Source organism: Carassius gibelio, chromosome B25 (assembly GCF_023724105.1).
Source record: "Carassius gibelio isolate Cgi1373 ecotype wild population from Czech Republic chromosome B25, carGib1.2-hapl.c, whole genome shotgun sequence".
Taxonomy (NCBI): Eukaryota; Metazoa; Chordata; class Actinopteri; order Cypriniformes; family Cyprinidae; genus Carassius; species Carassius gibelio.
The window spans coordinates 22,414,220-22,426,242 of record NC_068420.1 but is presented as its reverse complement, the minus strand read 5'-3'; the positions used below and the strand labels follow the sequence as shown (position 1 = coordinate 22,426,242).

Here is a 12,023-nt window from a genome sequence, read left to right as displayed (position 1 = left end):
TGATTGCAAGTGAATTCGTAGTTTAGTTTCTTTTTTCTTGTCTTCACCACCTGTTGTAAAATGTTCAGAGATTCTGTCAAAAAGTAATCAAAACATAGATCAAAATAACAAAAATGAAAAAAAGACTGCAAGTGATGTCAGTATTGCCTGCAAGTGTAAGTCTGCAGCCAGAGCCTCTTGCAAACAGCTGATTTGAAACGAAGTCAATGACTCTGTTTATGAATGGGCCTTTGAATCATTGATTCACACGAGTCATTTAAAACATATTAATTGGTAAGTTCAGAAACTAAACAATGCTGTGTTGCTCAGAGACACACGGTAGTTCTGCTGTGGCTTTACAGGTAATATGTTCTCTGCTAAATTGAGCAGAAACATAATATTGGGTTTAAAATATAAAACAATATTAACTTCTTTATTTACCAAACTGTTGTTTAAAATCACATGTGCACTCCTTATATTTGGGACAAATTCACCACTCGTGTAATACTGCTCTCCCTGCTTGTGATATAGATATGAGACAAAAACACACACAGTAGCATTTTTGTCCCAATAGGTCATAACTGCAATAACAGTCAACTGTATGAATAAGATTTGGCCAATGTGTTAACTGCGTAAAAAATATTTTAAATGCATTATTTTTTATTTACATTTTAATGTGTTAAACTGACAGCCCTAGACATATATAATTATCGCCCTACTTAGGCCCTGTGATGGTGTTCAGTGTTTCGTTGGTCTTTGCTCAGGTAAAGGTGAGACGGTTGCTAATGGCTCCCCCTCACTGAGCTCAACCCCCTCTGTTGAGATGGACAGTCCTGCCCCTCCAGCAGCCACAGAGACCCCATCCTCCACCGAGCAGAGCAGTTCAGCCACAGAGACACACACCACCCATGAACTGCCTGATGGGTACGTCAGAGAGCTGCGCCTCAGCTTAAACTTCAGCGCCTGCTGTTTCGGGTTGCTTAGTGTTTTTTCTCTCTTGTAGTTGGGAACAGCGAATTCTCCCTCATGGACGAGTCTACTATGTGGATCACAACACAAAGACCACCACATGGGAGAGACCCCTCCCACCAGGGTGTGTATCTGTCTTTATCACATGTTTGTGTTTATAATGTTCATGGAAGGAGTTACTAGTTCAATCCACCAGACAGAAATGAGAGTTGAGGTAATCAGGCATAGGTGTTTGATTTATTCCTTTTTAGGATTTTTATCGAAAGGGTGAAATACAGTTTTATTCCATTTAAATCTTGATTCTTTTTGCCATCTTTTGGAAATGCACATTTGAGCTTTCAGTATCAGTAGCTTGACTACTGCTTGAGTTTTTATTTTCATGAACAAAAACCAATTTTTAATAGGTGGAATTTAAATATTAGTTAGGTAAATTGGTAGCGGCACTAGTGCGACCTCAAACAAAATTGAGCTGCACTGGCTGGAGAAAAGGTCACAAAATGCAACCATGTAGTAATGCACTGTGTAGTTTTTTAAAAACCTGAGCTACTTTTAGTCTAATTGCACAAGATGCTGAAAAAACATGAAAACATGGCAAAAGGTCAAAGACGCTGTCTATTGCGAGATTGCATTTGAAAAACCAAAAATTTGTGGAGCATCTGTGAGTGTTTCTGCACACATCTGGTGCTGGTGTTAATCCATGATTGGTGTCTGTTGTAGCTGGGAGAAGCGTGTGGATCAGCGTGGCAGGTTCTACTATGTGGATCACAACACCAGAACCACCACGTGGCAGCGGCCCACAGCCGAGTCTGTGCGCAACTATGAGCAGTGGCAGTCTCAGCGCAGCCAGCTGCAGGGAGCCATGCAGCAGTTCAACCAGAGATACCTCTACCAGGTCAACCACACGCTTTATTCTCCTCATCAGCAATGTGCTTTTGAGTTACACATGTCTTCTACTTCTCTTTGACACTAAAGGGCTAACAGCATAACAGAAGTGTGTACTGAGCTCTGATTTAGAGGTGGCACAACAAATAATCATCATCCATCACTGATTGGGATGTAAATGTTAGGGCTGTAGTGGGGAGAAGTCTCTTTCTGTTGCCCAATATTTTTTATAAGGATTTCTTGATTATTAAAAGTTCACAAGAGCAGCGTTTATTTGAAATAGAAACACTGTCACTTCAGTTTAATGCATCCTTGAAAAGTACTGTGTCAGTGTATCAAGGTTTCCAAAAAAGACAAAAACATAAATCTACAACACGAGAATATGACACATCACTACAGTTTTAAACATATATAATAATTAGAAATGTTCTTGTGCGCTTACTAGAATGATTTCTAAAGGAGCATGTGAAGACTGGAGAAATGTCTGATGAAAATTAAATTTGACGGGAATAATAAACACAATCTAAACCCATTTTCCTATACTGTAGGTAGTCTGAGATCTGTGGGAGGTTCATAAAGTGAAGTAGCTACAATGTATGGTGCAGTCCTGACAATGAGGGACTCTGCAAAGCAGACCACAATCTAAATGAATACAGATTTAAATAAAAAAAATCATAGATGACGATGAAACTTATCAAATTATTAATTCAGTCATAAAACGTGTTATTTTTGTCTGCCTATATCCATAGGCAGAGCCTTGTCACAGGTCTGAAATTAATGGGGGCTTGCACAGTTAAACTAAATCTATTACACAAAATTTACGAAGAAAGTTTAAATGAAATGGAAAATGTCAATTACGGTGTTAAATTTAGATCTGTTGATTCAGCATCATATTTCTTTTTACATGTTTACAGGGTTGCGCATTATAACCAGTCACATGCGTTTCTGTTAATGAAGTTAATGAATTGATGAATGAGTTAATGAATGAGTTAATGAATGAGTTAATGAATGAGTTAATGAATGAGTTAATGAATGCAGTGGCCAGTAAGAGGCATTCAGATGAGTCTTCGCTGAAACATACAGATATGAATACAGGGTGTGTAAGAGATCCATTTATTATACAGTGTAGACAGCTTCACTGATTATAACGGGAGTGTTCATAAATGTGATGTTCTTTAATGTAAATGTAGCTGATCACACAGAACACGTTTTTTGCTTTTAAAAATAAGATGCCATACAATAGTATCCAACAGCAGAGCTGCAGCAGTTGTTGTTTTTTTTTGTCTAGTGCAAGTTTACATAGTAAAGCAAAGGCAGTGGAATAAAAAAGCAATCTCTGTGAATCAGCTCTGCTATATACGTTAGCATGTCTTGACTTGACATACCAATAATCTTATGCTTGTTTACGGATCGCAATACTTACATTTCTCTTAGGTATGTTTCATACATGAAAGTGAAAGTGACGTGACATTCAGCCAAGTATGGTGACCCATACTCAGAATTCGTGCTCTGCATTTAACCCATCCGAAGTGCACACACACAGCAGTGAGCACACACACACACACACTGTGAACACACACCCGGAGCAGTGGGCAGCCATTTATGCTGCGGCGCCCGGGGAGCAGTTGGGGTTCGTTGCCTTGCTCAAGGTTCACCTAAGTTGTGGTATTGAAGGTGGAGAGAGCACTGTACATGCACTCCCCCCACCCACAATTCCTGCCGGCCCGAGACTCGAACTCACAACCTTTCGATTGCCAGTCCGACTCTCTAACCATTAGGCCACAACAAGTAAGTTTCCGGAAAACACTGCGTGTGAGCACCTGTCTTTCAGTATAATACTGTAATATTTAGTATTGTTAATGTGACATTGATGGGATTATTGACAGTAATCAGAGTAAGGACTAGTGATGGGAAGTTCGGATCATTTTACCGACTCTGACTTTTGAGTCTCGTTCAGCAAAATGAACAAATCTTTTTTCAAGTCATTTCGTTCATTTCGTTCATTTTAGCAAAATGTAATTAAAATGTTACGTGTTATTTCCCAACACATTTAGTACTTATGCAAACGTTGATCACACTACAAACAATAAAAAACTAAAATGCTATAAGATACAGAAAAGATTAATTAATTGTTTACCTGGGTCTTCAGTCTGTGATTAGTTCACCTCACCTCTTGTCTGACAAGTCTTTGGGTTCAAGTCATTCCTTAATCACGTGACAGACCCATACGCTACCAATGCAGTCCGAGCCGGAAAGAGAATTGAAAGAGAATATATATTATAGTAGTAGCTCCACTAATAAAAAGCTCCTTTGTATTTATATCAGCAGTGAGGTGGCAACATTGCCTTTTTGAATTGAGCTCACAGCTTGACTTTTAGCAGAGATATGATGAACCGATATACAGCGGTTGCCAAAATGATTAGAACACTAGTGTTTTCACCAGCTAAAACAGTCAGGTTTCTTGAAGCATCTTGGAGATGTTGCCACAGTTCTTCAGTTCTTTTTTTTTTATTTTATTTGTTCTGAGCAAAATGAAAGAAAAAACTGCATGTTACAACATTTTAACACCTCCAAATCCCCGAATATCTCAATCTTCAGAATATTGACGAAAATATGATGAGTAAAATTTTAAATACACTGCAATATAGCGAATCAGTGCAAGTGGTTATAACTTCTAAAACAACAACCAGGAACAACAAATTCACAGCTTTCTTGAAAGCACCATATATCACTAATGGCACTAAGATAATGTCAGTATAAAGCAAATGGAAAGAAATTTTTTTTATGAGTTTAACTGTTTTGTCCCCCAGAAAACCGTTAATTGAAAAATGGCTAAATGCATTAACAAAGTTAAATCCAGAGGCCAAATTCTAAATTAGCGATGGACCACGAGTAAACACTTCAGTCATGTAATGTTTTACTAATTAAATTAGCCGCATGCTTCAGTAAAACATTATAATCTGAATAGCGCATTCATCGCAGACACGTGGTCGTACATCACGTCTTTTTCATATAGATTACTTTATCACAGAATATTTGTTTTCGGCAGCACTTGTTTAGTTTAAAAGTTGACATGTCAAGCTTTTTTGCTAAAAGATGGCAGTGCCCCTTATAATCCGGAGCGCTTTATATATGGATCAAATGTTGACATTCTCTTTAGCACAGCTCCATCTAGTGGATGCATAACGCAAACCCTATAAACGTTTGACTGCAGTATCTTCTGTTCTATGCGCCTTATAATCCGGTGCGCCCTATATATGAAAACAGTTCTAAAATAGACCATTCACTGAAGGTGCGCCTTATAATCCGGTGTGCCTTATAGTGTGGAAAATACGGTAAATGCAGCTTTCTGTGCCATTCTTGCAGTGTACATTTGCCAGTAAATGATCTTGTTATGAAGTTTATATGATAGTTTGCTGCATTTGTTTAAGAGACCTTTGGTTTAATTCTCCCATGAGTGTGAAATGTGACAGCTGATTCCCACATTACATGCCTGCTGCAATAGTTTGAGAGCACAGGATGCTGCCATTGACACAACACAGCTCTCTCTATGGGCCTTTGCTTATGTCGCACAACACACACTGGGCTTTTTGTGTGCTAACTACAGCTCATTAGGATCTCCAGAGAGTGTAACATTAACAGCCACTTCCGGCCCAAGCAAAAATAAAAAAAAAACTCTCTCACTGTTCTTAAATAATTACTGAAAACTAATTTTTTATATATTTTTTTATATATATCTCATAGAGCCCTAAATATTCTATAAAAGTCTTTACTTTTGTCTTTAATAAATGTCTAAACATTGACTTCAAACTTTTGAATAGTAGTGTATATTGTAAAAAAAAAATATTTGGGGGAATAAACACTTTTCTTTTTAATTTATTTATCAAAGCATCCTGAAAAAAGTATCACAGGTCCCAAAAAAATATGTTGCAGTGCTTAATATTTTCTTAATATTCAGTTATATTTTTGAACTGTTTCCAATATTGATAATAAATCAGTATATTAGAATGGTGTCTGAAGATCATGTGACTCTGAAGACTGGAGTGATGATGCTGAAAATACAGCTTTGCTTCATGGGAATAAAATACATTTTAAAGTACATTAAAATAGAAAACTTTTTTTAAAGTGCAATAATATTTCACAAAATGATTTTTTTCTGTATTTTTAATCAAATAGATAAAGCCTTGATGAACATAAAAAAATCAGCAGTGTAGACACCATATACTGGGATGAAAACAAGGCTGTGATGGATAGACTTTAGCTTTTATAAATGGTACGTATCCTGTACGAGTTACAAGATCATGTTAAACACCCAATTTTATAAATTTTTTATGGAGTTTTTATCAACTAAAAGATTTTTGAAATGATATTTTGTCAGCTGAACAGTTGGTGTGTTGTTGAACTAAGTAAGTCATGTCATTTATTTATATTGCGGTTTATACAATACAGATTGTTTCAAAGCAGCTTCACACAATAAACAAGAAAATAACAGTATTAATAATACAAAGTTCTTAAATTGACACGAATACAATTGCAGCTGTAAAACAGCTCTAAAAAGACAATAGTGTAATTATTCTGCTTAGTTTAATTTAAAGGGTTAGTGCACCCAGATAGCAAAAATATGTAATTAATAACTTACCCTCACGTTGTTCCAAACCGTAAGACGTCCGTTTATCTCTCAGTGCCTCCATTGAAGCTGTGTGTATGGTATACTGTCCATGTCCAGAAAGGTAAGAAAAACATCATCAAAGTAGTCCATGTGACATCAGAGGGTCAGTTAGAATTTTTTGAAGCATCGAAAATACTTTTTGGTCCAAAAATAGCAAAAACGACGACTTTATTCAGCATTGTCTTCTCCTCCTTGTCTGTTGTGAGAGAGAGTTCAAATCAAAGCAGTCTGGATATCCGGTTCGCGGACGAATCATTCAGTTCACCAAATCAAACTGAATCGTTTTAAACGGTTCGCATCTCCAATACACATTAATCCACAAATGACTTAAGCTGTTAACTTTTTTAATGTGTCTGACACTCCCTCTAAGTTCAAACAAACCAATATCCTGGAGTAATTCATTTACTCAAACAGTGCAATGACTGAACTGCTGTGAAGATGAACACCGAGCCGAGCCAGATAACGAACAAAAGATTGGCTCGTTCACGAGTCAAGAACCGGTTGCATCGGTGTTCGGATCACCAGTAGTTCTTTGGGACAGTTCGATTCAATAAACCGGTTGAAGAAAACGGTTCACCGGTTCTTTTGCGCTCGGCGTAATGGCGTCATTGGCGATGATTGCCCTTGATTCAAGCCTTAGGTTTACCCGCACCCATAACACTAGCACAGAATCAGTTCAGAATCAATCTCCAAAAGAATCAGTTCAGTTCAGACGCTCTGTGTGTCGCTCTGCTTCACGCTGAATCACACATGCGCAGTATCATCAACTCCTCGGTTCTCGAATAGGACGCGTCTGACAGAAATGGTTCTTGACTTGAGAATGAGTTAGTCTGTTGTTCGTTATATGGCTCGACTCGGTGTTCATCTTCAGTTCTCTCTTCACAGTGATGCAATGAATGGTTTCCACATTTTCAAACATTTAAAATGCGTGAAAATAAATATTTTAAATATCACTCTTGAAATTACCTGTACACTAAATAATCTATCCCTCATACTTCCATAACAATAGCAGTCTATTTATTTAGTGGTCCAAGTTAAAGTCATTATGTATATTAATGACAACATGGGACAAATACAGTGTAATTCAGTGGAGGCAGGTGCTGCGCGATGAGGGTACATGTACCGTCAGACAAAATCACGTGCACAGTTATCAAAGGCACGAGTGCACGTAGATTCGTGGGAAACGTGTTCGGCAGTTAAAGACACTATGCGGCGCGGCGAGTCTGTGGAGTGCGTGTCATTGTAATGGAATGTGCTCAGTAATTAAAGAGGGAGGATGGCATTTTTGTTATTCGGTCTCTTATTTGGAAAACCAGAACTGTTTTCAGAACCAAAACTTAGAAATTGGTCACGGTTCCGGTTCTTTTAAAAAAAACAGAACTGGATCTGAATAGGAACCGGTTCCCGGTTCTCAACCCTAGTCCTGACTGATGTCAGAATTCCTTCTGGCATGAACTGTTCCTTTAAGAGAAGGAAAGTTTTAATTCTGTGGCCAGTTATAAGGACAATTGAGTCTTCTACTCTTCTTGGTTCATCCTCTCTCTCTATGCCTTTATTTTTCTCTCCTTCTCTCTGTTTCTTTGAGGCTTGGTTTGGGTCTAATGGCTCTGTGGAGGGAGTAAAGATGATGTCATGGTTTTCTTACTTTTTTCTACCTTTTTTAGTCATAGAAACTGCTGAGGGTGGGGCATGCTGACACACATGCTAGTTTTAACACCCCCTCATTTTTGACCATCTTTAGCCCAGCTAGGCATACAGCTGCTAATGCTTCATAAATGAAGACGTGAGATATCTGATACAGTCCACGAACACCACTGATATAATGGCTTAACGGAAAAAGGACACAACTATGGTAAAATGGCCATTGTGAGATGCCAGTGTAAAGTTTGCTCAGTCAGAGCACTTGGCTGCAACCACAGGAACGCCTCTTGAATTTAAGATTAAGGCCCATAGGAAAATGGCAAACACTCATGGTCTTCAGTGCGTCATTGCGTTTTAGTGCTTTTTTTGTTTTGGTTTTTTTTGATGGAGAGAATCTTTATTTTTCTTCCTACAACTTTAAACACTTCCTTTAAAAGTGATTAGATGTTAAAATACTTCCTCTTATGCAAGCTACATATGCAGAGACAACTATAATAAAGCCTTTATGGGTTAGTTACCTTAAATGTATAAGTACTGTGTTTCTGTGACTCTCCAATGACCAGTGGTGTGAGTTTGGGGCAGTGTTACCTGCTTGATGGGACAGATGCTTATGAAAGCCAGGTTTTATTTAATTTTTCCATTTAATGGCACTTGTTGCAGAAATTACATACTTCACCTTTCAATAACAAGCATAGTGGATGAGAAAAAATAGAATTACATTATATAAATTGATCAAAAGTATATGCAGATAATTAAGACTTGATTAAGTACAAGAAGTTACTTCCTGGAACCTAATTTTCGTCAACATTTAATTGGGATTGATTTTTAAATGCATTTTTTGTTTTATATAAATTCATAAGTTTGTTTATATAAAATCGGTCATTGATAAGTGTATTTTTGAACCTGGACCAAAACCAGTCATAAGGGTCCATTCTTTTTAAATTTACACATCATCCAAAAGCTGCATAAATAATATTTCTATTGATGTATGGTTTGTTAGGATAGGACACTATTTGGTTGAGATGCAACTATCTGAGGGTGCAAAAAAATCTAAATATTAAGAAAATTACCTTTAAAGATGTTCAAATAAAGTTTTTAGCAATGCATATTATTACCCATGCTACTTATGACTGCTTTTGTGATCCAGGGTCACATTTGTGAAATTCTGTGCATTAAATTTTCTCGCAAAAAAAGCACAAGGTTTCATTATGTCAATCCTGTTACTTTTCTGAAGGTATAGTTATATTCCAGCATGGACTAAAATAGATTAATTTAGCCTGTGGTTCAAAAAGTGCGCTGTTCATTTTGCTTTGTAATGTCATCTTTAAGAAAAACAACTTTTTTCAGTTTGCTTTTGACTTGCTTTTGATATATATATAGTTATGCCCCTCTAAAGCACACGCACTGGGCGGATAAAAAATTAAACTTCCGTGCACCACACACACACACACACACACACACACGTGCGCACAGAGTAAACACAGCAATGGTGGGGGAATAAAGGTGCTTTTGTCCGGTGGGGGGCTGGGCCATCTGGAGCGCCCATGAATGTTCACTTCAGTCCGCTCAGACATCACGCCTCCCTGTGTACTTTCACAGCTCCACTAGAAGAGGATGGAGGCATGGGTGGGGTTGGGATTGGGCGGATGGAGACAGCCAGTGAGATCATTGGAACACAGTGTGTGTGTGTGTGTGTGTGTGTGCTCTCTGCCCATAGCAGGCATGTAGTATTTGGACGGCACTGGCTAGGCTCTCCAACACCTTCGTTCTGAGAGCGTGAGACAAACTCTGTGAGCTGCTGGGTTTATTGCAGTGCGGCTGGAGCTTGTATGGTCCTGCTGCTTTTTGGGTCGGTAGTTTATTTGAGCAGGTTTCTGTGGGTTCTGCTGAAAAGCTTGAGAAAGCGAGTCCTAACTAGAGTGTGTGTCTCTGTTTGTCTCTCACAGTCGTCTGGAGCTGCGGTGGAGAATGACCCGCTCGGGGCTCTTCCTCCAGGCTGGGGTAAGTCCTCCTTCACGCTTTATCTTCAGGTCAGGTGTCTTCAATGAGGTCACTGTGAGCTTCAGGAGTAGACAGTGGCCTGTAAACGGGTAGGCCAAAGTTGGCTGAAACATTCAAGCTCTTCTACTTCAATATTTATAACTTTAGTACCGCATCATCTATGGATGTGTAGTAGATTTTGGTGCGTCTCTAAAATAAATGTAGCACCCGGCCGAAACCGCGTGGTTAATAGCAGTTGAATATAGGCCAAAACAGAGATGAAAATAAATTAGCAACCATTTATTTAGCTCATGCAACTTAAACATGCACTCAGCTGATAAATAAACCTAAACAGGATGATCAGGACCCCAAAGTGAAGCAGAACCTGCCTGATCAATGTCCTAATACAGAAATAGCCAAGAAGTATAGTTTGGAGTTGAAATTATTGCTTGGGGCTCTGGAGTGATATGAAAGGTGTAGGACATGGGTTGGTCAAAAGCACAGAACATTTTGTGTTTCAGTAAAAGCAGGCATGTATGTAATAATTATTAAAAGTGTGTTTCTACTGTGAACTATTTAAAACCACACCTTAATATTTTTCATCCGTTGCTTAAAATTAAAACTGTGTGTTTCCATATGAAAACATAACAAATATTGGTTAGAGAGAGAGCGGTCTTTCTGTTAAATACGGTGAAGGATTTCTCTTGAGTTCAGCGATGTAACATTGTGAAATGGAGCTGGGAAACCTCTGCTATGAGGGGGCGGGGGGGTCTGTAAAAGAGGGTGTTGTGTGAGCAGTAATGTGAGGGCTACTGTGTGCTCCTCAAACTACTCCTAATGAAAACAAGATGTTAGTCATGGAGGGAATGAGGGGGTTTCTCTGTGGAAAAGTAAAAGGCCAGCAGATTTACTCTTTACTTTTTCAGTTTTTACCACGTTAAGTTTTCTTTCTGTCTGTTACACCCAATTGAAAATCTGAAAACTGAAACTGGAGAAGTTATGCTGGTGAGATGCCGCACTGACTCGTCAGTTTTCAGATTTGACACTATCGTCAGCCTTTAGAGAGAAAAAAATCCCAATCCGTCCAAATAGGGAAGAAAAAGGTGAATAACAAGATAAATTAGGAAAAGAGCACTACAGTAAATTTGTTGAAAAGAAAAACAAATAACATAATAATTATACAGTCAAACCAAAAATGATTCAGACACCAGATATAATTTTAGATTTTCTTTTCCTAGTGGGTGCAGTACACTATAGTTAATTTATGTCAGTGAAGATAGCAAGATAAAGCAAACTGTGACATTATACCCAAACACTCTTCATACAGTGGACTACTAGTAAAATTTGGGACGAAAAATGATTCGGACGCTTTGACCTGAGCATGTCTTGCAAGTGTTTTTAATTTGCTAATGCAACCTTTTTACACCACAGTCTGAACAGAATTAAGCAATGCTTGGTAATTGGTTGAACTTAATTAGTATTATCTAATTGTGTACTGGCAGCTGTTCAACATAATTCATTACACACCTTTCTACTTAAATCTATCTGACATTATCAAGAAGAATTAGCTTTTGACACAGTTCCACTCTGAGTTCTTCTCATATTTCATTACCATTTTCTAAACTACAGTGAATAAACTATGATAATATCTGAATACATTTTGGTCTGACTGTATGTGTTGTTATGAGCAAATGACAGCGATTGATTATTTTGGGGTAAACAGTCCTTTAATGACCAGTTTAATATGAATGCTGAAAATGTGCTTGTTATGTCTTCACCCAATAAAAACATGACTTTCATGTAATTCATATTTATTGCATAACCATTGTGTGCAAAAAAAATATTTGTCTTGGGCTTTGACTTAAACAACTTATAGTAAAATGTCATTTATTTTTATATATAA

The 12,023-nt window shown here is 37.9% G+C and overlaps 1 protein-coding gene across 3 annotated transcripts in view; it reads left to right on the top strand.

Moving 5' to 3' along the window:
- The window catches only part of LOC128014347 (NEDD4-like E3 ubiquitin-protein ligase WWP2), a 41,810-nt gene that overhangs the window by 15,939 nt on the left and 13,848 nt on the right, over positions 1-12,023 (top strand). For 2 of the 3 annotated variants that reach the window (XM_052597855.1, XM_052597856.1), the window contains exons 8-11: positions 744-903; positions 983-1,072; positions 1,666-1,840; positions 10,087-10,141. In XM_052597855.1, coding sequence (XP_052453815.1) covers positions 744-903; positions 983-1,072; positions 1,666-1,840; positions 10,087-10,141 — 480 coding nt within the window. Of the gene's footprint in view, positions 1-743; positions 904-982; positions 1,073-1,665; positions 1,841-9,867; positions 9,990-10,086; positions 10,142-12,023 lie in introns of those variants that run through there. The other variant, XM_052597857.1, reaches the window with a different exon arrangement.